This window comes from Capricornis sumatraensis, chromosome 3, assembly GCF_032405125.1.
Source record: "Capricornis sumatraensis isolate serow.1 chromosome 3, serow.2, whole genome shotgun sequence".
Taxonomy (NCBI): domain Eukaryota; kingdom Metazoa; phylum Chordata; class Mammalia; order Artiodactyla; family Bovidae; genus Capricornis; species Capricornis sumatraensis.
The window spans coordinates 111,566,311-111,593,875 of NC_091071.1; the positions used below are offsets into that span (position 1 = coordinate 111,566,311).

Here is a 27,565-nt window from a genome sequence, read left to right on the forward strand (position 1 = left end):
GATCCCCTGGAGGAGAGTATGACAACCCACTCCAGTATTCTTGCTTGGAGATCCCATGGACAGAGCAGCGTGGCGGGCTACAGTCCATAGAGTTGCAAAGAGTCAGGGACTGAAGTGACTTAGCATGCATACATGCACTGCTGCTGCTGCTACTAAGTCACTTCAGTTGTGTCCGACTCTGTGCGACCCCATAGACGGGGGCCCACTGTCTCTGGGAGTCTCCAGGCAAGAACACTGGAGTGGGTTGCCATTTCTGTCTCCAACGCATGAAAGTGAAAAACGAACGTGAAGTTGCTCAGTCGTGCCTGACTCTTGGCGACCCCATGGACTGCAGCCTACCAGGCTCCTCCACCCATGGGATTTTCCAGGCAAGAGTACTGGAGTGGGGTGCCATTGCCTTCTCTGCTCAATGTTGTTACTTTAATGCTAATAATTTGATAATCTACTGTCTCAGCATATATGGAATAAGTTTATAAATGGAAATTCTAACCAAAATGTAGGAGGGATAGAGGTATTGAACAGTAAGCATTAATAAGCATGAAGAAGAGGTGTGGAGTAAGCCATTTTAGAAAAAAAGGAGTGAAATTGATTTCTGCTGGATTTGTTTCATCAGAATGAAAGATAAACCTAAATCTACTGATCTGAGAAGGGGAAAATGTTAAGGAAACACCCTCTATGCATGGTTTCTTCTAGCATTTATTTAGGACCTAGTTTTTAAGTCCAAAGAGTTTATGGCAGAATTGAGTGCCACTGTCACTATGTGAAAATTGGCTTCAGTGCTTTAAACTGTGAGTCACAATAACCCATTTATAGTTTATCAAGTGTTTACTATCATATTTTACTTATCTTTGTAAAAGAAAGACTAGGGCTTCTTGGATCATTTGTTGTATACATAGTGAACTTGAATCCTTTATGTTTTGTTTCATTTGTCCCCAAATCATTTCAATAAAGAAGGTTTTATTGGGAATGGAGTAAAGTAAATTGTGGATTGGGGTAGAGAGAAAGAAACAAGAAACTTAGGGTTTTATAAACTTTATTGTAAAGAAAATCTGGCATGTATTTCAAATCAAGGTGGTCTATGCTTTACTTTGGTGAATGATGCTCATATGTTTCTAGTCAACAGAATGGAACACAGATCTGAAAATTGAAAAGCTTTACTATGCATGTAGTAGAAGATGCTCAAGTTTCTCCTTCTCTATCAGTCATACCTCCTTGCCAATATCATGCATGCTGCCCGGGAAGAAGATGTTGTTATCTATTGCTGTGGAAGCGATTGTTTAATTTAGTTACTACATCCTCTTGATTTTTATGAATGGTGGGAGAACTGTTAAAAGAGGACTTTTTACATTGACTAATGTGCACCGCTCTGCACTGAGGGGGGATTTTGAATTATTTCCCCATCACTAATCTTTTTTCCCCTTTACCAGTTAAAAAAGTAGTCAATAGTGCTTCAGGAATATTAATATTTAAGTCCTCATTGTAGGGTCCATTGTAGCAAGAAAAATGTAAATGGGCACACTTTATTTCCATATTATTTTGCAGAGTATTTTGGCAATCATTCTAGTGTTTATAGTCAATGTATTTTAATGCCATCCACATTTTGGACAGCAGGCATAAAGCTCTGCTGGTTTATCTCTTGGAGAAGTAAGATTGCCCCTCACAAGATAGCCATTTATAATATATGCACCTTTGAATAATTAAATGAGCCACCGAAGAGGAAAAGGATTCTAATCAGTTTTCAAACTGTGATTCTTCCATGCACTGAATCATTCCTTTATGAATACATTTCTCTTGGAGCATGTATAATTATGAAACTTCTTTTTTTTCTCTCTCGGTAGGAACTGGGAAGTAACAGCCCTCCACAGAGAAACTGGAAGGGAATTGCTATTGCCCTGCTGGTGATTTTAGTTGTATGCTCACTCATCACTATGTCAGTCATCCTCTTAACCCCAGGTAATCTGTCTTTATTACTCTCTTATGGTGGTATTGTGGATGATAATTTCACATTGAAATATCTAAAGAGGGTAATCTTATATGGTATCTTAGGACACATTAACATTGGTTGGAATAAAAAAAATGCATAACCAGACATTTTTCAAATGGCTCAGTCATTTTGTGGTTTAAATATCATGCAAGATATTTTGGGGACATTGCAATATAAAATACATATGCATATATATATATATATATATGGAATGCTAAGGAGATCTTTGGTCTCTATTGCTACTTAGAGACTTATTATGATTGTTACTTTAATAAATGTGGAGCATATTTGACTTTTATGGCAAATGGAGATGAGGGAGTAGAGTCTGGGAGTTTCCATATGTAGGAAATAGCCCAGCTGTATTGATGGTGGGAAGGGAGGATTTGATGGACAAAGAGATTTGGATCAAAAGAAAATGAGCTAAGCCTCTAAGTATGATACCTCAAATTTCTTCCTCTCTTCTTTCTCTGTTGTTTTTACATTCCCAGTTTCTGTCTAAAGATACTCTCCAAACTGCTCTTGCAAACTCTTTAAATTTTGTTCTTTATATTAAATGGTTGAATTCTATTATGTAAATTATCAGTATGTTTAATTCTTCACTGGGATTTATTTCAGTACTTGGAATTTTACTGCTCTTTGGTAGGTGCTATTACAGAAGGCAGAGAAAGGCTGTTCACATTTTAAACTCACAAACTGCCTTCCAGGAACAAAAAAAAATTGTCATGCTGCTACAACCCACCCAACTAGCTTGCTCAAAGACTGGTCACTGTATAAGGCTCGGCATTATAAAAAATCATTTCTTATACCTATAACTAGTCCAAAATAGATAAAGCTAGTCCAAATTATGCAGTTACAGCCTGTTGTTAAAGAGTATGTATTTATAACTTCACTTCCCATTCCAGTTTTGTTATCTACAAACCCTTTTAAAATGTTGAATTTATTTCCTCATGTACAATATTTGATTAATAAAATGACCTCTTTCACAGGGTCATTTAGTCAACTGATTATTGTGGTTAATTATACAAATTGCAATATCCATTGTTCCAAATGTATAGCTTTCCAAAAATTTAGTTCGTAGTTGTTATTTAACATATGAAGAGCCTGAGAAAGAATTTGAGGGAATCAGGAAAGAGGAAAGAGGAGGGAAAGAGAATCTTAAACAAAGATAGAAAAAACATTCCTGATAAGAACTGGCTTATCTCTCATTCTCCTTAGGAGTTGTCTCTTACAGCCTCATTTGTGCATCTGCAAGACAGTGTAATGAGTGGTGTGATGGCTATGAGTTGTTGCCAGTTGCCAAGAATCTTTGTTAAAGGAAAATGAGCTTATGTTTGGTGCAGTGTTTCACTTAAACATAGAAATTTTGACATAATTATTAAAAACTGAAGGACATGCCTTAACTGCTTCTATTGGTGACTGTTAACCAGATGGAAGAAATTAGTTTCATAAAATGCCTCTGTGTTTCTCTTGAATTTTTTTCTGTCTGAGTCTAGTATCCTTTTCCCAGTTGTTGACTCTTTGAGGCCACAGTGATACTTTGGTGTCTTTGGGAGATTCGTATAACAAAGACCTATAGAGTTGGTTACTCACTCTGCATAACCCTTTCCAACTTGCCCCAGTAATAAAAATACAGGATAGTTGCATTCATTTGTCATACATTTATTCATTTATTAAAGCAAGAGTTTACATAAGATACACTTTGGTTTGAATTCTGGATCTAACAGAACTAGTTTTGTGAAATTGGCTAATAGTTTAACCTTGTCTTTAACTTCACTCATCTGTATTATGGATGCAACTCATAACGGCAGCTTTACATTGTTGTTACTAACCAAGGTTCTTGACCTCATTAATCAATAGAAATTGATAAGAAGCCAGACAAAAAATTCAGGCAAGGCTTTACTGGGGCCCCTGCTATAGCAGAGAGGAGCAAAAACAAGCAACAGTTTCCCTTTCTTGCTCACTTGCTCCCCAAAGGGGACAAGCTGGTTCTTTATATGGGGTGACAGTCTCAGGTCCAGGGCTTGGCTCAGAGGGGTGACTTAGGTGTTTTGCCCACCCCTTTGGTGGTACTGTGTGCAGGGGATATGCACAGTACCCTCCTCTTGGTCTTAGTTCTTCAGAAGTGGCAGTTGGGATTTTTTGATCTTTTTGTATTTTGTTGTCCATGGTTTGTCCAAACTGGGCATGTACACAGTTATTTTCAGTCCCTTATAGTTTTTTTTTGTATTTTGTTGCTTGAGAAGACGTTGGTCCATGTGTAAGCACTGCAGTAAAGGGTATCGGGCCCCAGGTCTTAGCCTGTCTCAGTGTTACCTCTCAGGGATAAATGAGCTAATAAAATTGATGTGTTTGGTATAGTGTGTAGAACTACTGCTACCATTTGTTTTATTATTTTTATTGTTAAGTACTTATTGACCACCAGACACAATGCAAAACACATGAGGGAGACTGCTAAGAAAAAGTATAACGTCTTTTAGGAGTATAGATCTTCTCTGATTTCAATGTTAAGTTTTGGCATGTGGAAAAATGCCAAATATTAAATCTGGAGTCAGTCTCTCAGTGTTCTGTTCATTCATTTATTCATACATCAATAGATGATAATGGAGTTCTTACAGCTTCCTAGGTACTATAGTAGTTGGTCTGTCTCCTGCTTTGTATCTTATCTTTATATCTTCTAATCTCCTTTTTCCACAACTACACATGAGCACAACAACCACACATCCCCAACTCAAAAGAGTTAATTTCATATGAGATTAATTATACAAATGGAACTGGCAATTATTTTTTACATTAATAATGTACTAAATTTGTTTTCCCGAAAGAAGGAAATGGCAGCCCACTCCAGTATTCTTGCCTGGAGAATTTCATGAACAGAGGAGCCTGGTGGGCTACAGTCCATGGGGTTGCAAAGAGTCAGACACAACTGTGCTGATACACACACACACAAATTTGTTTACCACATGTTCGAATATGCTTGTATCGCACTGTTATTTTTGGCAGGGATGTTATGAAATGAAAAATAGAAGTCAGTATACTGGAGTGGAAAAAGTATTATTACAGAAACAACCTGTGTTCTATACTCTCTATAAATTCAGTGTCACCGGAATTGGAGGATTATGCAAACTGATGAAGCAGATAAATGAAATCATGGTGGTTAGGAATTTTGCTTGAGTTATGAGTAAGCAAATACTATCCTGGTCTAGAGGACCATCGTGGTGGACTCACACCAAACAGCAGAGTGAAATATAAGGTCAGAAGATTTAATAGTTTGTGGCCTGAGTCCTAAGCCTGGAAGTACTCCCATAAGTTATCTAGTCTTGCCTCCCTCATTAGACAGGAAACAAACAGAAACCAAACAAAACTGAGTTTTTTTTTAACTTCTGGTTCTGAGGGCTAGCATGTACATGGAGACCATTAGTGTGGACTTTTGATTTCATGCATATATGCTTGTGTTTATCTGTGATCAGACTAGTGCTCTGATTACACAGAACCTTCCTCTTTTTAACCTCAGCAGTGCTAAACCAGACCAGCAAGGGAAAACCTGTGACTGAGGGAATAATGTGCTACACTTCCCTCTAATCTTCACTTTGTTCACAGATATGTCCTGAAGGCTCAGCTTTCTAGGTAAAGTCAGTCAGACAGATGGTAACTTTCAACCAGGAAGAGGAATCCACTCAGGAGGGGAAGCTTCTGATTGTGAAATTATTCTGCAAGACACTTGACTTTTTAGAATAAAGGACTGACTCTAGAACAATCCATCCAGCAAGGGTGGAGGTCAGAAATCCGTTTGCATTTTATAGTTCTATGACCTTGGGCAAGTCACTTACCTTCGTTTGTTAACTGGGAAGAACAAAATCTAACTCCATATTTAATCTGCTTCTTTTGCTTTAACTTTGACTTCTCTGGTGGCTCAGATGGTAAAGCGTCTGTCTACAATGCGGGAGACCTGGGTTCAGTCCCTGGATTGGGAAGATCCCCTGGAGAAGGAAATGGCAATCCACTCCAGTACTACTGCCTGGAAAATCCCATGGACAGAGGAGCCTGGTAGGCTACAGTCCATGGGGTCTCAAAGAGTCAGACACGAGAGTGACTTCACTTTGCTTTACATTACTTTTGTTACTAAAAGGATAATGTTTATACATAATATCATGCTTCAGGGAACCCTTCCTCTCTGCCTGAATTGTAAACTAAAATGCCTTTGTTCAGGATCCTGTCCATATGTGATTGTCCACAAGAAGGTAGAAATTAACACATACCCTCCCTGCGGTTACCATTCCAAGAGATATTTGAAACATTAATGGTCTTTCGACTTTACTTCCGCACATTCACCACCCCTCACCCTGTTCTATAAAAGAACCTGGTGTCCAGAACTTGATAAAATGGTTTTTGGTTTTTGTTTTTTTTTTGAGTAACTAGTCTGCCATCCAGAGAAGGCAATGGCAACCCACTCCAGTACTCTTGCCTGGAAAATCCCATGGGTGGAGGAGCCTGGTAGGCTGCGGTCCATGGGGTCGCGAAGAGTCGCACACGGCTAAGCGACTTCGCTTTCGCTTTTCACTTTCATGCAATGGAGAAGGCAATGGCAACACACTCCAGTGTTCTTGCCTAGAGAATCCCAGGGATGGGGGAGGCTGGTGGGCTGCCATCTATGGGGTCACACAGAGTCAGACATGACTGAAGCAACTTAGCAGCAGCAGCAGCAGCAGCAGCAGCAGTCTGCCATCCTCTCAGTTGGCCAGCCTTCCAAATAATGTCTTAATCCTTTCCTTAACATCTCATTCCTTGGTTAATTGACCTGTCATGTAGTGAGGAGAGCCAGATTGGACTTGGTGACACTGTGATATCAAGTGTTTTGTTGAAAAAAGGGGCATCTATGTTTTGCCAATATTTGAAGTTATTTCTTGAAGTTCATTACAGTTGTAGTATCTATGATCTAATAAAACAACTAATGATAGTGGCTTGCTTAGTAACAGACTAAATCTGGTAAACTTTCTCACTGTCCCTTCCTACATTGGAAATATATTTAATTGTTTTGAGGGGTAGATGGAGAAGAAAACATACAAGGAATTATCTAGTCTAAGAAATGATTTAGAAACTGTTGTGCTCAAAATAGCATCACATTTTGCAGGTTAATGCTAAGACATGCAAGCCTATAACCAGAGAAACACATGTTCATTGTAATTTTGGTTTGATTGCAAATTTTATTACAGAAGTAATTTGACACAGGTGTCTTAATTTCCAAGATTGTCAGCAACTTCCCTGTCTTGTGAAAAGAAGTCCTAATTATTTTTGAAGAGTGGGTTAACCATTTAAGTATTTCTTTAATAAGTAACTATTTCTGAAACCAAAACTTTTCATTTTTTTTCTGATTAAAGGGTATAATTACTTGGATATGTTGATTAAACCCACATATCTTTTTGTTTGCACTAAAGTCACTAATAAAAGAAAGAATACCCACATTTATTTTCAGAATAGGTAACAATAGATCAATGATTTGGCTTCTCAGGTGGTGCTAGTGATAAAGAACTTGCCTCCAGTGCATGAGACTTAAGAGATGTGGGTTTGATCCCTAGGTCAGGAGGATCCCCCTCGAGGGGCATGACAACCCACTCCAGAGCTCCTAGAGAATCCCATGGACAGAGATACCTGGAGGACTATGGTCCATAGGGTCGCAGAGAGTTAGACATGACTGAAGTGACTTAGCAAGCACACAAGATCAGTAATTATATTCCAAAATATATGGGTGCACGTTCATGCTTAAAGTCCTGGAAACCAGTTTTAGGTAGCTATACATTTACTCTAGTCTCATATTTATATTTAATATGCAGAATGACAGTGAACATGGTTAGGAAATGTTTCAACACAGGAAATAATTACCCATTTTGACCTGTTTTGAAAAATAGAGAAATGTATTTTATGAATTAAAATGTATTTGGTAGAGAATATTCATCAAGCTCTTCAGTCTTGTTGCCATATTAAAATAACCACTATGGACAGAACTGTATTCCAGCAGTTCTTCAGTGGCATTGGCCTGTTGCCCTTTGATTAATGTCTGTAATCAGTCAGTGTCAAAACAGGGTCATCAGGTTAATTTACTCTCATGGTTGACTAAAGGAAACATATAAGGTACTGAAATTGTGTCTTCATCATCCGCTCTAGCTCTCACTTTTAGGCAATTTTTTCTCCCTTTAGTTCCTTCTCCAGGTGTGCACCTGGGTTGATCCTCACAGGTCTATCAGAGTGTAAAAGAAATCAAGCATTAAGGTGTAAGATATGAGAACTGTGCTTGATCTAACACAGTAACTTAATAAGGACTGTCAATTTCCATCATAGAAATTTATTTATTTTCCCTAAAAGTTATCTCTAATAGTAAGAATTTTACAATAAATTTAGATTCCATTTTGGAGAAAATTTACAGAGGTTGAGATTGCCACTGTGATGCTGATGATAGGTAAATCTTTAATGTCAGATGAGGATTTGATCTATGAAGTTAGGCTCAAATAGTTCATTTGAGCCAAAATTTAGAACCAAGGAAGTAGAGGCCACCCAAGAAATGTATACAGAGCTATTGTGAAAAATAAGCAAAAGAAAAAATTGAAGTTAGCCTTTAAGGATGAGTGCCTTTCTTTGAATAAATACCTACTTATGTATATTTTCCAAAGAGAGTGAACAATCATCTCATTTACTCATCACACACCAATTTAATGGAGTAGTTTTTTAGATAATAAGCCCAAGGTCAGCAGAATGTGGATAAATTAGGTGCCTAGTTTACAGAGAATATACAGCAGATAGACTGATTAAATTAACCTTGATATCAGACTGACTTGAGTCCATCTTCTTGCCTTGATGTGCATGTTAGTTGCTCAGTTGTATCTGACTCTCTGCAACCCCATGGACTGTAGCCCGCCAGACTCCTCTGTCCATGGGATTCTCCAGGCAAGAATACTAGACTAGGTTGCCATTCCTTTCTCCAAGGGATCTTCCCCACACTGGGATGAATGTGGGTTTCCCATATTGCAGGCAGATTCTTTACTGTCTGAGTCACCAGGGAGGTTCTTGCCTTGATATGTGCCTGCAAATATGGCTTTGTAGCAAATAATTTGGTCTTTCTATTGTCTCAGACATTAAATTTAAAAAAAAAATGATTTGACCCTTTGAAATGAAGCTTTAAAAAGATTAATCTGTCTCTCTTTATCAAAAAGATAATTTTCCAGAAAACAGTTGATAAAATTAAGTACGTTATTGGACTAATGACAGCTGCTTTGTTATTGTTATGCAAAAACTCAAAATGAATTTATTCTAGTTACTATTATGTCCTATGAAAATAATAGCTGCTGGTTATAGTTAGTTAAAATGTCATGTTATATTATGTTGCAAGCAATCTCTTGGCAGCTGTAATTTAAAAGGTGTCATTTAAGCATCTGACCTGTGTTTTAAAATGTCAAAGCAACGATTAAAGTCTCCCATTATGCTTTTATGAGGGGGAAATAATATTTTACAGATTTTGAGATTTGCACTACTCACTTGTAAACATCAACATCGACCAAGATGCAAATTGTTTATTTTATTTTGTTGAATTAAGAAGGGAGATATGTTGTATTGATAGGCATAAGCTAAATTGTCTTTGCTTGTTTTTCCAAGAACAGCACAGATGAACACATTTGAATATGGTATTAACCAGGCATAATCAGGCTGACAAAAAGAGAACAATGACAGATTTTAGCAGTTTCCCCCTAGATAACATGGATTGTGGTTGCTTTTCTAATAGATTTATCTCTTAGGTTAAATGGAAAACAATTTTCTCTGGCACTAATAAAGTCAGAGTAATGTTTTTTGTCTTTGCTTTATCGTTGGATTTCTATTTTTAAGTCAAATTTGATTTCCTTATTTATTTTCATATTTTTGTGTTGTCCAGTCAGATGAGTAATGGATTTAGTTCACATTTTAATGTGTTGATTTTTAACAAGAGTCAGAGGAGAATTTGTTTTAATAAGTAACATTTATTTATCTGCTTGCTACATGCCAGGTACTTTTTTTTTTTTTTTTTAACTTTAATTGGAGGCTAATTACTTCACAATATTGTGGTGGTTTTTGCTATACATTCACATGAATCAGCCATGGGTGTACATGTGTTCCTCATCCTGACCCTGCCTCCCACCTCGCTCCCAATCCCATCCCTCAGGGTCATCCCAGTGCACCAGCCCTGAGCACCCTGTCTCATGCATCGAACCTGGACTGGTGATCTGTTTCACATATGATAATATACATGGTTCAATGCCGTTCTCTCTAATCATCCCACCCTCGCCTTTTCCACACAGAGTCCAAAAGACTGTTCTTTACATCTGTGTCTCTTTTGCTATCTCGCAGAGTCATCATTACCATCTTTCTAAATTCCATATATATGCATTATTATACTGTATTGTTATTTTTCTTTCTGACTTACTTCACTCTGTATAATCGGCTCCAGTTTCATCCACCTCATTAGAACTGATTCAAATGCATTCTTTTTAATAGCTGAGTAATATTCCATTGTGTATATGTACTACAGCTTTCTTATCCATTCATCTGCCAAGGGACATCTAAGTTGCTTCCATGTCCTGGCTATTATAAACAGTGCTGTGATGAACACTGGGGTACATGTGTCTCTTTCCATTCTGGTTTCCTCAGTGTGTATGCCCAGCAGTGGGATTGCTGGATTGTATGGCAGTTCTATTTCCAGTTTTTTAAGGAGTCTCCACACTTTTCTCCATAGTGGCTGTTCTAGTTTACATTCCCACCAACAGTGTAAGAGGGTTCCTTTGTCTTCACACCCTCTCCAGCATTTATTGTTTGTAGACTTTTTGATAGCGGCTATTCTGACTGGTGTGAGATGGTACCACGTTGTGGTTTTGATTTGCATTTCTCTGAGAATGAGTGATCTTGAGCATCTTTCCATGTGTTTGTTAGCCATCTGTATGTCTTCTTTGGAGAAATGTCTCTCTAGTTCCTTGGCCCATTTTTTGATTGGGTCTCTTATTTTTTCTGGAATTGAGCTGCAGGAGTTGCTTGTATATTTTGAGATTAATTCTTGTCAGTTGTTTCATTGCTATTATTTTCTCCCATTCTGAAGGCAGTCCTTGGTTATAGTTTCCTTTGTTGTACAAAAACTTTAAAGTTTAATTGGGCCCCATTTGTTTATTTTTGCTTTTATTTCCTTTATTCTTTGAAGTGGGTCATAGAGGATCCTGCTATGATTTATGTCAGAAAGTGTTTTGCCAATGTTTTCCTCTAGGAGTTTTATAGTTTCTTGTCTTACATTTAGATCTTTAATCCATTTTGAGTTTATTTTTGTGTATGGTGTTAGAAAGTGTTCTAGTTTCATTCTTTTACAAGTGGTTGACCAATTTTCCCAGCACCACTTGTTAAAGAGATTGTCTTTAATCCATTGTATATTCTTGCCTCCTTTGTCAAAGATAAGGTGTCTATAGGTGCATGGATTTATCTCTGGGCTTTCTATTTTGTTCCCTTGATCTGTGTTTCTGTCTTTGTGCCAGTATCATACTGCCTTGATGACTGTAGTTTTGTAGTATAGCCTGAAGTCAAGCATGTTGATTCCTCCAGTTCCATTCTTCTTTCTTAAAATTGCTTTGGCTATTCAAGGTTTTTTGTATTTCCATACAAATTGTGAAATTATTTGTTCTAGTTCTCTGAAAAAATACTGTTGGTAGCTTGATAGGGATTGCTTTGAATCTATAGATTGTTTTGGGTAGTATTCTCATTTTCACTATATTGATTCTTTCGATCCATGAACATGGTATATTTCTCCAACTATTTGTGTCATCTTTGATTTCTTTCTTCAGTGTTTTATAGTTTTCTATATATAGATCTTTAGTTTCTTTAGGTAGATTTATTCACAAATATTTTATTCTTTTCGTTGCAATGCTGAATGGAATTTTTTCCTTAATTTCTCTTTTTGTTTTCTCATTGTTAGTGTATAGGAATGCAAGGGATTTCTGTGTGTTAATTTTACATCCTGAAACTTTACTATATTCATTGATTAGCTCCAGTAATTATCTGATGGAGTCTTTAGGGTTTTCTATGTAGAAGATCATGTCATCTGCAAACAGTGAGAGTTTTACTTCTTCTTTTCCAATCTGGATTCCTTTTATTTCTTTTTCTTCTCTGAATGCTGTGGCTAAAACTTCCAAACCTATGTTGAATAGTAGTGGTGAGAAGGGGCATCCTTGTCTTGTTCCTGACCTTAGGGGAAATGCTTTCAATTTTTTACCATTAAGGATAATGTTTGCTGTGGGTTTGTCATATATGGATTTTATTATGTTTTATTATGTTCCTTCTATGCCTGCTTTCTGGAGGGTTTTTATCATAAACGTATGTTGAACTTTGTCAAAGACTTTCTCTGCAACTATTGAGATAATCGTATGGTTTTTCTTTTTTAATTTGTTAATGTGGTATATCACATTGACTGATTTGCAGATATTGAAGAACACTTGCATACCTGGGATAAAGCCCACGTGGTCATGATGTATAATCTTATGTTGTTGGATTCTGTTTGCTAGAATTTTGTTAAAGATTTTTGCATCTATATTCATCAGTGATATTGGCCTTTAGTTTTCTTTTTTTGTAGCATCTGTGTCTGGTTTTGGTATTAGGGTGATGGTGGCCTCATACAATGTGTTTGGAAGTTTACCTTCCTCTACTATCTTCTGGAAGAGTTTGAGTAGGATAGGTGTTAGCTCTTCTCTAAACTTTTGGTAGAATTCAGGTGTGAAGCCATCTAGTTGTGGGTTTTTGTTTGCTGAAATATTTCTGATTACAGTTTCAATTTCTGTGCTTTGATGGGTCTGTTAAGATTTTCTATTTCTTTCTGGTTCAGCTTTGGAAAGTTATACTTTCTAAAGAATTTTTCTATTTCTTCCAAATTGTCCATTTTATTGCCATTTAGTTGCTGATAGTAGTCTCTTATGATCCTTTGTATTTTTGTGTTGTCTGTTGTGATTTCTCCATTTTCATTTCTAATTTTGTTGATTTGATTCTTCACCCTTTTTTTCTTGATGAGTCTGGCTAATGGTTTGTCTTTTATCTTCTCAAAGAACCAGTTTTTAGCTTCGTTTATTTTGGCTATGGTATCCTTTGTTTCTTTTGCATTTATTTCTGCCCTAATTTTTATGATTTCTTTCCTTCTACTAAACCTGGGGTGCTTTATTTCATCTTTTTCTTGTTGCTTTAAGTGTAGAGTTAGGTTACTTGATTTCTCTCCTGTTTCTTCAGGTAAGCTCATATTGCTATGACCCTTCCCCTTAGCACTGCTTTTACTGAATCCCATAGGTTTGGGGTTGTTGTGTTTTCACTTTCAGTCATTTCTATGCATATTTTTATTTCTTTTTTGATTTCTTCTCTGATTTGTTGGTTATTCAGAAGTGTATTGTTTAGTCTCCATATGTTTTTATTTCTAATAGTTTTTTTTTTTTTTTCCTGTAGTTGACATCTAATCCTACTGCATTGTGATCAGAAAAGATGCTTGAGGTGATTTCAGTGTTTTTGAATTTACCAAGGCTAAATTTATGGCCCAGAATGTGATCTATCCTGGGGAAGGTTCCGTGTGCACTTGAGAAAAAGGTGAAATTCTTTATTTTAAGATGAAATGTCCTATAGATATCAATTAGGTCTAAGTAATCCATTATTTCATTTAAAATGTGTGTTTCCCTGCTAATTTTCTGTTTAGTTTGTCTATCCATAGGTGTTAGTGGGGGTAATAAGTCTCCCACTATTATTGTGTTACTGTTAATTTCCCCTTTCATACCTGTTCAGTTCATTTTAGTCACTCAGTCGTGTCCGACTCTTTGCGACCCAATGAAGTGCAGCATGCCAGGCCTCCCTATCCATCACCATCCCCCGGACTTCACCCAAACTCATGCGTGTCGAGTCAGTGTGCCATCCAGCCATCTCATCCTCTGTTGTCCCCTTCTCCTCCTGCCCCCAATCCCTGCCAGCATCAGGGTCTTTTCCAATGAGTCAACACTTTGCATGAGGTGGCCAAAGTATTGGAGCCTCAGCTTCAGCAACAGTCCTTCCAATGAACACCCAGGACTGATCTCCTTTAGGATGGACTGGTTGGATCTCCTTGTAGTCCAAGAAACTCTCAAGAGTCTTCTCCAACACCACAGTTCAAAAACATCAGTTCTTTAGTGCTCAGCTTTCTTCACAATCCAATTCTCACATCCATACATGACCACTGGAAAAACCATAGCCTTGACCAGATGACCTTTTTTGGCAAAGTAATGTCTCTGTTTTTAATATGCTATCTAGAATCATCATAACTTTCCTTCCAAGGAGTAAGTGTCTTTTAATTTCATGGCTGCAGTCACCATCTGCAGTGATTTTTGGAGCCCAGAAGCATGAAGTCTGACACTGTTTCCACTGTTTCCCCATCTTATTTCTCATGAAGATATGGGACCAGATGCCATGATCTTAGTTTTCTGAATGTGGAGCTTTAAGCCAACTTTTCCAGTCTCCTCTTTCACTCCCATCAGGAGGCGCTTTAGTTCCTCTTCACTTTCTGCCATAAGGGTAGTGTCATCTGCATATCAAGTTATTGATGTTTCTCCCGGCAATCTTGATTCCAGCTAGTGCTTCTTTCAGCCCAGCATTTCTCATAATGTACTCTGCATATAACTTAAATAAGCAGGGTGACAATATACAGCCTTGACATACTCCTTTTCCTTTTGAAATGAGTCTATTGTTCCATATCCAGTTCTAACTGTTGCTTCCTGACCTGCATATAGGTTTCTCAAGAGGCAGGTCAGGTGGTCTGGTATTCCCATCTGTTTCAGAATTTTCCACAGTTTATTGTGATCCAAACAGTCAAAGGCTTTGGCATAGTCAATAAAGTAGGCCCACTTTACTTCACATTCCAGGATGTCTGGCTCTAGATTAGTGATCATACCATCATGATTATCTGGGTCATGAAGATCTTTTTTGTACAGTTCTTCTGTATATTCTTGCCACCTCTTCTTAATATCTCCTGCTTCTGTTAAGTCCATGCCATTTCTGTCCTTTTTCGAGCCCATCTTTGCATGAAATGTTCCCTTGGTGTCTCTAATTTTCTTGAACACAGCTCTAGTCTTTCCCATTCTCTTGTTTTCCTCTATTTGTTTGCATTGATCACTGAGGAAGGCTTTCTTATCTCTTCTTGCTATTCTTTGGAACTCTGCATTCAGATGCTTATATCTTTCCTTTTCTTCTTTGCATTTTTCTTCTCTGCTTTTCACAGCTATTTGTAAGGCCTCTTCAGACAGCCATTTTGCTTTTTTGCATTTCTTTTCCATTGGGATGGTCTTGATCCCTGTTTCCTATACAATGTCATGAACCTCAGTCCATAGTTCATCAGGCACTTAGTCTATCAGATCTAGTCCCTTAAATCTATTTCTCATTTCCACTGTATTATCATAAGTGATTTGATTTAGGTCATACCTGAATGATCTAGTGATTTTCCCTACTTTCTTCAATTTAAGTCTGAATTTAGCAATAAGGAGTTCATGATCTGAGCCACAGTCAGCTCCCAGTCTTGTTTTTGCTGACTGTATAGAGCTTCTCCATCTTTGGCTGCAAAGAATATAATCAATCTGATTTCGGTGTCGACCATCTGGTGATGTTCATGTGTAGAGTCTTCTCTTTTGCTGTTGGAAGAGAGTGTTTGCCATGACCAGCGTCTTCTCTTGGAAGAACTCTATTCGCCTTTGCCCTGCTTCATTCTGTACTCCAAGGCCAAATTTGCCTGTTACTCCAGGTGTTTCTTGACTTCCTACTTTTGCATTCCAGTCCCCTATAATGAAAGGACATCTTTTTTGTCTGTTAATTCTAAAATGTCTTGTAGGTCTTCATAGAACCATTCAACTTCAGTTTCTTTAGTGTTACTGGTTGGGGCATAGGCTTGGATTACCGTGATTTTGAATGGTTTGCCTTGGAAACAAACAGAGATCATTCTGTCATTTTTGAGATTTCATCCAAGTACTGCATTTCGGAGTCTTTTGTTGACCAGGATGGCTACTCCGTTACATCTTTTTATTTATTTATTTATTTTTTACACAAGTTATTTGCTAATTTTAATCAACACTTAACATTTACAGAGTTAATTCTTCATGATTAAAGTACACTATTGTTTTACAAAATTGCTCAATTAATATTATTGCATTATTATTTTACTGTCTCTTTCTGTGTAATTTATTTTTTTTTAATTTTACTTTAATTTACTTTACAATACTGTATTGGTTTTGCCACACATCAACATGAATCCGCCACGGGTGCTCCTAAGGGATTCCGGCCCACTGTAGTAGATATAATGGCCATCTGACTTAAATTCACCCATTCCAGTCCATTTTAGTTTGCTGATTCCTAGAATTTCGATGTTCACTCTTTCCATCTCTTGTCATCATACTTGTTAGCATTTGCCTCATATATTGAAGTGCTCCTATGTTGGGTGCATATATATTTACAATTGTTATATATTCTTCTTGGATTTATCCTTTGATCTTTGTGTAGTGTCCTTCTTTGTCTCTCTTCATGACCTTCATTTCAAAGTCTATTTCATCTGATATGAATATTGCTACTCCTGCTTTCTTTTCGTCTCCATTTGAATGAAATATTTTTTTCCAGCCCTTCACTTTCAATCTGTATGTGTCCCTAGGTTTGAGGTGGGTCTCTGGCAGGCAGCATATATAGGGGTCTTGTTTTTGTATCCATTCAGCCAGTCTTTGTCTTTTGGTTGGGGCATTCAACCCATTTACATTTAAAATAATTATTGATAAATATGATCTCATTGCCTATTTTTTTTTGTTTTGAGTTTGAATTTATAACCCTTTTCTGTGATTCTTGTCTAGAGAAAATCCTTTAGCATTAGTTGAAGAACTGGTTTGGTGGTGCTGAATTCTCTCAGCTTTGGCTTGTCTGTAAAGCTTTTGATTTCTCCTTTGTATTTAAATGAGATCCTTGCTGGGTACTGTAATCTGTGTTGTACGTTTTTCTCTTTAATCACTTTAAGTATGTCCTGCCATTCCCTTCTGGCTTGAATAGTTTCTATTGAAAGATCAGCTGTTATCCTTATCCCCTTGTGAGTTATTTTTTGTTTTTTTCCCTTGCTACTTTTAATATTTGTTCTTTCTGTTTGATCTTCATTAATTTCATTAGTATGTGCCTTGGGGTGTTTCACCTTGGGTTTATCCTGTTTGGGACTCTCTGGGTTTCTTGGATTTGGGTGGCTATTTCCTTCCCCATTTTGGTGAAGTTTTCAACTATTATCTCCTCAAGTATTTTATCATGGCCTTTCTTTTTGGCATCTTCTTCTGGGACTCCTAGAATTTGAATGTTGGGGCATTTGAATTTGAACATTTTCCCAGAGGTGTCTGAAGTTGTCTTCATTTCCTTTAATTCTTTTTTCTTTTTCCCTCTCTGCTTCATTTATTTCCACCATTCTATCTTCCACCTCACTTACCCTACCTTCTGCCTCAATTTTTCTACTGTTGGTTCCCTCCAGAGTGCTTTTGATCTCATTTATTGGATCGGATTTCTTTGGAGGGAATGATGCTGAAGCTGAAACTACAGTACTTTGGCCACCTCATGCGGAGTTGACTCATTGGAAAAGACTCTGATGCTGGGAAGGATTGGAGGCAGGAGAAGGGAACGACAGAGGATGAGATGGCTGGATGGCATCACTGACTCGATGGACGTGAGTCTGAGTGAACTCTGGGATATGGTGATGGACAGGGAGGCCTGGTGTGCTGTGATTCATGGGGTCGCAGAGTCAGACACGACTGAGCGACTGAACTATTGCATTAGTCATTGACTCTTTTTTATTTGTTCTAGGTCCTTGTTAAACTTTTCTTGCACCTTTCAATCCTTGTCTCTAGATTATTTACCTTTAACTCCATTTTGTTTTCAAGATTTTGGATCATTTTACTATCATTATTCTGAGTTCTTTTTCAGGTAGACTCTACATCCTTCTCTTTTGTTTGGTTTGGTGCAGTTTTATCATGTTCCTATACTGCTGAATATTTCTCTCCCTTTTCATCTTGTTTAGAATGCTGTTTGGGGTGGCCTTTCTGCATGCTAGAAGTTTGTGGTTCTTGTTTATTGTGGAGGCTCCTCCCTGTGAGTGGGGTTGGGCGAGTGACTTGTCAAGGTTTCCTGGTTAGGGAAACTTGCTTCAGTGTTCTAGTGGGTGAAGCTGGATCTCTTCTCTCTGGAGTGCAATGAAGTGTCCCGCAGTGAGTTTAGAGTTTTTATTGGGTTTGGTGTGAGTTTTGGCCACCTGTATTTTAATGTTTGAGTATTATGTTCCTGCATTGTTTGAGTATTATTGGTATGTCTTGTTGAACTTGACATGTCTTGACATGAACTTGACATGTATTATTGGTATGTCTTGTGGAACTTGTTGGCTCTTGGGTGGAGCTTGGTTTCAGTATAGGTATGGAGGCTTTGGGATGAGCTCTTTTTCATTAATGTTCCCTGGAGTCAGGAGTTTTCTGGTGTTCTCAAGTTTTGGATGTAAGCTTCCCTTCTCTGGCTTTCAGTCTTATTCTTACAGTAATCTCAAGATTTCTCCCTCCATAAAGCCCTGATGATAAATTTCTAGGTTAATGGTGAAAAGATTCTCTACAGTGGGGGACACCCAGAGAGGTTTACAGAGTTACATGGAGGAGAGAAGAGGGAGGAGAGATAAAGAGGTGATCAGGCAGAGAAGCAGGGGAATCAAAAAAGGAGAGAACAGTCAAGCCAATAATCAATTCCCTATTTGCCCTCCACAGTCTGTAACACTCAGAGAGGTTCACCGAGTCCCATAGAGAAGAGAAGAGGGAGGAAGGAGATAGAGTGACCAGGAGGAGAGGAGGGGGAGTCGAAAGGAGAGTAACCAGTCTAGCCTGTGATCAGTTCCCTAAGTGTTCTCCACAGCCCAGGACACCCAAAGAGATTCACGGAGTTGAGTAGAGAAGAGAAGAGGGAGGGAGGAGGTGACCTGGGGGAGAAAAAGGAAAGTCAAAAGGGGAGAGAGCAATCAAGGCAGTAATCACACTCCTAAGTAGAAATGTGTAATGAAGATTGGATTCTTAAAGGTACAGTATTGAAAACAAATACCAAAAAGCAAAGATTAAAAATCTAGAGTAGAGGTTAGACTCTCAAAAATACAATATCAAAAAAATAAAACAAAATCGCAAAGTTATAAAAATATATATATATGAAATTTGCTTTAAAAATAGGGTCTTTTTTTCAAGGTAATAGTAGGTTTTAAAAATGAAAATTAAAGGAATAATAAAGAATTAAAATAAAAAAGATTAAAAAATGATAATAGTAAAATATATCTAGGAATTTCTCTGGAGCTGTTGAGGGCAGTGTGGGGTCAGTTCAGTTTCAGATAATTCTTTGTTCCAGCTTATACTACTTCTCAGGGTTTATAGGTCCCTTCCAATGTAGCCATTGCTAAGTACAAGGTTTTAATCTGTTGCTCCTGTCACTTCCAAAGCAGTTCCCTCTTCTTTGTTGGCAACCCACTCCAGTATTCCTGCCTGGAGAATCCCAGGGATGGAAGAGCCTGGTAGGCTACAGTCCATGGGGTCGCAAAAAGTCAGACACAACTGAGCAACTTCACTTCACTTCTTTGTTTATTTTGGCTTCCTCTGTTTACAAGTCTCTTCAGAATCTAGCTTCCCCCCTGACAGAAGGGGGTGAACGTGATCATTTATTTAGGCTCACTTGTTCAATTGTGCTGTGGGTAGGGAGGAACACTGCAAAGAAATATCACTGGCATGTGTAGGGAGTGCTCCCAGTGTCTGGGCCATACTGGGTTTGCCCCTGCTTACAGTGTGTGTGCTTTCCAGGTCTACACTGCACAGGCTCCAGGTTGCTATGCATGGGAACTGTCTAAGGCAGGCTCTGGGTTGCATGCACTTCCCAGGTCTAAGCCGTGGAGGTTCAGGTTCCTGGGTACTACACAAAGGCACAGACTCAGTTAGGCCTGCATTTTGTACCCTTCCCAGGTCTGAGCAGCTCAGTGACCAAGTGATTGGTGAGTACACTCCCTAGGTGGGCGTGTATCTTATCACCTCCCTCCTTCCAGCTGCTTGGTTTCCTGGGTGCACAGTGGCAGCACCGTCTCAACTGTGCTGTGTATCTCCTCTGGGGAGCGTATGTATGGCTGCGACCCTCCTGGCGGATATCAACTGTCTAGGATCCCAGGAAGACTTGATTTGCAACTGGGAGCCTGCATGCAGTTTGGTAGAGGATCCAGTCTCTGGGATCGAGGTTGCCCCTCGCCTTCTGGCTCTGACTGTCGCCATCCTGCCTCCCTGCCTCCCTGCCTCTGGCGGGGGATGGGCCGGTCTGCCGCTGGCTAGCTCTCCTCTGGTATTTGCTCAGGCCTTCGTTCTGTGAGCGGGCCAGCAGTACCTTAGGTTAGAGCTTTTCAGGGGAAAGTTCTCTCTCTCTCTCTCTCTCTCTTTCTCTTTTTTTCTCACTCTCTCTCTCTGGCTATCTCACAGTTTGGGTTGCTATCTCATGTTAGCTCCCTCAGATTGCCCTCAGGGCATTCAGGCCCGGTCCTTACTCTAAGCAATGCAGCCCATGCCTCCCTGTTCAGGCCCTGCTTGCTGGTGACCAGTGTGAACATCTGGGCTACTTCACTGCTGGGAGTTGATGTTAGATGTGTAATCTGTGGTTTTATCTATTTATTTTTTCCTCCCAGGTATATTGCCCTCTGAGATTCCAAAACTCCCCACAGACCCGCCGGTGAGAGGGTTTCCTGGTGTTTGGAAACTTCTCCTCTTGTATGACTCCCTCCCCAGGACAGGTCTCCATCTCCAACTCTTTTGTCTCTCTTTTTATCTTTTTTATTTTGTCCTACCTCCTTTGAAAGACAATGGACTGCCTTTCTTGGTGCCTGGTGTCCTCTGCTAGTGTTCAGAAGTTGTTTTGTGGTATTTACTTAGCGTTCAAATGATCTTTCGACGAATTTGTTGGGGAGAAAGTGATCTCCCTCTCCTATTCCTCTACCATCTTAGGACCACTCCCCCACCAGGGGTTTTCTTAAGTAATTTTAATGTACTAATTATTTATGCTCATACCACTAACATGAAATAGATACTATTAATTTATTTATTCTACATTATTTGACTGAGTCTTGCAAGTTACAGTAAATTGGCTGTCACACAATTAGAATGTGGGGAAGTCGGGTTGCTACTCCAGGTCTTTTTGGCTCTAGCACTTGTCTTAAACTTGAAATAAAAGTTAAAGTCTATACTGCATCTATGGACTGTATGGGCAAGGAACATATCAGAAAAAAATAGAGAAATGAACTATGCTTTATTCTGAACCTTCATTATTTTTAATAATTTAATTAATTCTGTGTATTTCTATAAGGGAATACAAAGCAAAGAATGAATGAAGCTGAAAGTGGGACCAAAACTAGGTAGGGAAAATTAACAAGTGGTTGATTAAAAAATACACATGTATATTCTCTTTCAGCTGTTAATTTTTTTTCTGAAATCTAAAATAGACATGGTAAAATATAAGTGAACCTTTTCTTTCCTAAACTGCATTGTATAAAAAATATTTACATGTCACTGTATAACTTTAACTATGTTGTCATATTTTTATTTACTTGCTTCTAATAGAAATATTTACTTTAGGGGTATAATAGCCTGACCTCTGAAAATGAGGGATCAAAATAGTGCTTATGAAGCAATTTCCTTATGAGAAGGAGTTGCATCCAGTTGCCCCTCCTCCTGGAAAAAATTAACATAAATTTTCCCCCTGTATTTGTAAAAGGGGATATTTTAATATGCAGTTATTTACCAGGAACTTCAGCATCCAGTCCTTTGGTTTTGAAGTGTAACTGAAGCCACTTCATTCCAGAGTTCATTTATTGGGTATGAGATGATACAGTATCTGTTAAAAAAAAAAGAAAAAAAAAAAGAAAGCTCTTAAGTTAAATAGTGTTTGAAACTAAATAATATCATACTCTCTGCCTTCGCTCTGGAAAACGAAATTTTGGCTGGAAAAATTTCAGTGTTTTTCATTGTTTTGGCTTATTTTTTCACACTCTTATTCCTGGTCTAAGATTGCTCAAATGAATCTAAGTTCCAGCTAAGAAACCTTCCTAGAAAAAGTGGAATCAGTGAAACTAGACTTGGGAAACATTCTTACTTAAATGGAAAACTTTGCTGTATAAGTGAGCATAATAGTTTGACTTTTTCATGGAGTGTAGATCTCTGATCCTAGACTCACAGCCTACTTTGCTTTTTCTGGGATATCATCAGATGCTTACACCTTGGAAAGAAAATTATGACCATCCTAATGGAAAGATATACCCATTTGAATGCAGAATTCCAAAGAATAACAAGGAGAGATAAGAAAGCCTTCCTCAGTGATCAATGCAAACAAATAGAGGTAAAAAAATAGAATAGGAAAGACTAGAGATCTCTTCAAGAAAATTAGAGATACCAAGGGAACATTTCATGCAAAGATGGGCTCAATAAAGGACAGAAATGGTATGGACCTAACAGAAGCAGAAGATATTAAGAAGAGGTGGCAAGGATACACAGAAGAACTATACAAAAAAAAAAAATCTTCATGACCCAGATAATCATGATGGTGTGATCACTCACCTAGAGCCAAACATCCTGGAATGTGAAGTCAGTGGGTCTTAGGAAGCATCACTATGAACAAAGCTAGTGGAGGTGATAGAATTCCAGTTGAGCTATTTCAAATCCTAAAAGATGATGCTGTGAAAGTGCTGCACTCAATATGCCAGCAAATTTGGAAACCTCAGCAGGGGCCACAGGACTGGAAAAGGTCAGTTTTCATTCCAATCCCAAAGAAAGGCAATGCCAAAGAATGCTCAAGCCACCACAAAATTGCACTCATCTCACATGCTAATAAAGTAACGCTCAAAATTCTAAAAGCCAGGCTTCAGCAATACATGAACCATGAACTTCCAGATGTTCAAGCTGGTTTTAGAAAAGACAGAGGAACCAGAGATCAAATTGCCAACAGCCTCTGGATCATCAAAAAAGCAAGAGAATTCCAGAAAAACATCTATTTCTGCCTTATTGACTATGCCAAAGCCTTTGATTGTGTGGATCACAATAAACTGTAGAAAATTCTTCAAGAGATGGGAATACCAGACCACCTGACCTGCCTGTTGAGAAACCTATATGCAGGTCAGGAAGCAACAGTGAGAACTGGACATGGAACAACAGACTGGTTCCAAATAGGAAAAGGAGTACGTCAAGGCTGTACATTGTCACCCTGCTTATTTAACTTATATGCAGAGTACATCATGAGAACTGCAGGGCTGGATGAAGCACAAGCTGGAATGAAGATTGCCGAGAGAAATATCAATAACCTCAGATATGCAGATGACACCACGCTTATGGCAGAAAGTGAAGAAGAACTAAAGAGCCTCTTGATAAAAGTGAAAGAGGAAATTGAAAAAGTTGGCTTAAAGCTCAACATTCAGAAAACTAAGATCATGGCATCCGCTCCCATCACTTCTGGAAAATAGATGGGGAAACAGTGGAGACAGTGGCTGACTTTTTTTTTTAGGGCTTCAAAAACACTGCAGATGGTTAGTGCATCCATGAAATTAAAAGATGCTTACTCTTTGGAAGGTTATCACCAACCTAGACAGCATATTAAAAAGCAGAGACATTACTTTGTCTACAAAGGTCCATCTAGTCAAGGCTATGGTTTTTCCATTAGTCATGTATGGATATGAGGGTTGATCTATAAAGAAATCTGAGCGCCGAAGAATTAATGCTTTTGAACTGTGTTGGAGAAGACTCTTGGGAGTCCTTTGGACTGCAAGGAGATCCAACCAGTCCATCCTAAAGGAAATTAGTCCTGGGTTTTCATTGGAAGGACTGATGTTGAAGCTGAAACTCCAATATTTTGGCCATCTCATGCAAAGATCTGACTCATTTGAAAAGCTCCTGATGTTGGGAAAGACTTTAGGCAGGAGGAGAAGGGGACGATGGAGGATGAGATGGTTGAATGGCATCACCGACTTGATGCACATGAGTTTGGGTAAACTCTGGGAGTTGGTGATGGACAGGGAGGCCTGGTGTGCTCTGATTCATGGGGTCGCAAAGAGTCAGACATGACTGGGTGACTGAACTGCCTGAACTGTGACAACATGTTAAAAAGCAGAGGTGTTACTTTGCCAGCAAAGGTCCATCTGGTCAATGCTATGGTTTTTCCGGTAGTCATGTATGAATGTGAGATTTGGAGTATAAAGAAAGCTGAATGCTGGTGAATTGATGCTTTTGAACTGTAGCTTTGGAGAAGACTCTTGAGAATCCCTTGGACTGAAAGGAGATCCAAGCAGTCCATGCTAAAGGAAATCAGCCTTTAGGGAGGCCTGGCGTGCTGTAGCCCATGGGATTGCAAAGAGTCAGACACTACTGAGTACTAAACTGAACTGCACTGATCAGCAATTTTACAGTATTAGCAAACAGGCCAACGATTTTACTTTTCCATATGAGTTGTTCCATATACCATAATATTATCTACTTTCAAGTTAACAGTTTAATGGCATTTAGTATATTGACAATGTATGTAATCACCAAGTCTATTCCAAAATATGTTATCACCCAAAAGAAAGCCCAGTGCCCACTAATAAGTTACTCTTCATTTTCCAGTTGTCCAGATCCTGACGATCACTGGTCTAGCAGTTTCTATCAGTTTACTTGTTCTGAATAGTTCATGTAAATGGGATCAAACTATATATGTCCATTTTAGTTTGAGTTCTTTCATTTAACATAATATTTTAGAAGTCCATCCACATTGTCACATCCATTCTTCCATCCACAGATGGAAATTTGGGATGTTTTTATCATTTGGCTCTTGGGAATGACCATGTGCTTACATGGATTTTTTTTTTTCAATTTTTTTCATTTCGATAATTTGATGGGTATGCATCCAGGAATACAATTGTGAGATTATAAGTTAATTCATTCATATTTAACTTTTTGAGAAACTACCAGATTATTTCCCACAGCAACCAAACCATCTACATTTCCAACAACAATATACATATGTTCTAGTTTCTCCACATACTCACTAACACTTGATATTTTCCATTTATTATGTGATAATCATCCAAGAGCTCTGAAGTTGCATCTCATGTGGTTTTAATTTGAATTTGCTGAATGATTAGTGATGTTGAGCATCTTCTCATATACTTATTGGCCATTTGTATATCTTCTTTCAAGAACTGCCTATTCAAATCTTTTGAACATGTTTTCATCACTTTTTGTGATTTGTTGATGAGTTGTAGTTACATATTCTAGATACTAATATCTAGCTAGATATATAATTTGCAAATATTTTCTTCTGTAGGTTATCTTTACTTTTGTGACAGTGTCCTTTGATGCACAAAGTTTCTAAATTTTTATGCAGTTCACTTTATTTTTCTTTTTTTACTCATGATTTTGGTATCATACCTAAAAATCCATTACTAATACAGAGCCATAAAGATTTACCTGTTTGGTTTTTTTTTTTTTTTTTTTGAGGTTTCTGGTTTTCATGTCTATAATTAGAGCATTGATTGATTTTGAATTAATTTTAGTATATGGTGTGAGGTAGGGTACAATTTATTTTTTACATGTGAACATACATTTCACCTAGAAACATTTGTTGTTTCTTTACCCACTGAATGTTTTTTTCATCCTTGTTGATTATCATTCACTCTCATTGATTATATTGGTTTATTTAAGGATTTGCAATTTTAATCAATTGGTCTGTTTCTAACCTTAACCAGTATCATCATGGTTTTGAGTACTTATTGTTATAATAACTTTTGAAATTAGAAGATATGAGTGTTCCAACTTTGTTTTCTCTTTTATTTTTTTCCCTATTTGGAGCCTTTTACAATTCCATATGAATCTGAGAATTGTCTTTTCCATTTTTACTACAACAACAACAACAAAGGCAGTTGTGATTCTGATGTTGATTTAATTGAATCTGTGGATCACTTTGGGTAATATTGCCAACTTAGAAATATTCTTGCAATTATTAAAAACAGTTGTCTTTTCATTTATTTATATCTATAACTTCTTTCATCAGTGTTTTATAGTTTTAAATGTAAATTCTTTACATCCTTGGTTAAATTTATTCCTATGTATTTTATTTTTTTGCATGTGATTTTAAGTATAATTGACTTCTTATTGCTGGCATAGAGATATACAACTGAATTTTGAGTGTTGGTAAACACAGATTTATTCATTAACTATAGAAGTTTGTTGTATATTATTTGGGTTTTCTATATATATAGTGGAGAGATATTTGTGTCATTTTTGTGACAGATATTGTGTCAAATATAATGACATTTATGAATAGACATAGTTTTGTGTCTTCATTTCCAATTTAGCCGTCCTTTATTTCTTCTTCCTGCCAGGCTAGAATTCTGGTTAGAATTTCCAGTACAATTTTGAATAGCAGTGGTGACATTGGCAATCATTTTCTTGTTCCTGATCATGAGGGAAAGCTTTCAACATTGACTACTACTTTAGCTGTCGGTTTTTCATAAAGACCTTATTTCCTGTTGAAGTTTCCTTCCATTCCCAGTTTTTAAAACATTTTTAAAAGAAAAAATAATGAATTTTTTCAAATGCTTTTTATCATCAATTGAGATGATAATGCAATTTTCCTCCTTTTTTTCTATTAATGTAATACATTGGTTGCTTTTTTTTTGATCAGGTTACCTTATATTTTGAAATAATTCTCTGTTAATAATTCATAATCCTCTTGATATGCTAAAGAGTATGGTTGGCAATTAAAAAAACAATTCTGCCATCTGATACTCGTATTTCATTGGAGGTTTTTGCATCTATTTTCTTAGGGAATGTTAATTTTTTTTCATGTGTTCTTTTTGGCTTAGGATCAGGATATTTCTAACCTTACAGTATAAGTTATTAAGTTTTCCTTCCTTTTTTATCTTTTGGAAGAGTTTGAGAATAATTGGAGCTAATTCTTTATTAAATATTTGGTAGAATTTACAAATAAAGCCATCTGTTCCTGGATTTTTCATGTTGGGTTGTTTTTGGCTATGAATTCAGTCTTTTTATTAGAAACTGCTCTGTTCAGGTTTCTTATTTCTTCTTGAGTCAGTTTGGTAGTTTGGGTGTTTTTAGAAATGTGTCCATTTTGTGTAAGTTGTTTAATTTGTTAGCACACAATTGATCAAAGTACTTTCTCATTATCCTTTTAAATTCTATAAGATTTTAGTAATGCTCCAAGTTTCATAAGTGACTTATTACTTGTGTCTTCCTTCTTTTATATCTTAGTCAACCTAAGTAGAGTTTGATCAATTGTGTTCTTTTCAAGAATAAACTTTTGCTTTTATTGATTCTTTCTATTGCTTTTTATTCTCTAATTTCATTTATAATCACTCTAATATTTTATTACTGTCTTCTGCTAGACTCTAGTTAATTTGCTGTTCTTTATCTACTTCTTTACATGCAAAATTAGGTTATTGATTTGAGATCTTTCTTTTTTAATGGAGTTGTTTATCTCTTTTAGTAATATTTCACTGTT

The 27,565-nt window shown here is 37.5% G+C and overlaps 1 protein-coding gene across 1 annotated transcript in view; it reads left to right on the forward strand.

The window, feature by feature from the left end:
• Nucleotides 1-27,565, forward strand: part of DPP10 (dipeptidyl peptidase like 10) — a 755,039-nt gene that overhangs the window by 182,270 nt on the left and 545,204 nt on the right. The window contains exon 2 of the mRNA XM_068969380.1: nucleotides 1,839-1,953. Within this exon, the coding sequence (XP_068825481.1) occupies nucleotides 1,839-1,953 (115 nt within the window). The remainder of the gene's footprint in view (nucleotides 1-1,838; nucleotides 1,954-27,565) is intronic.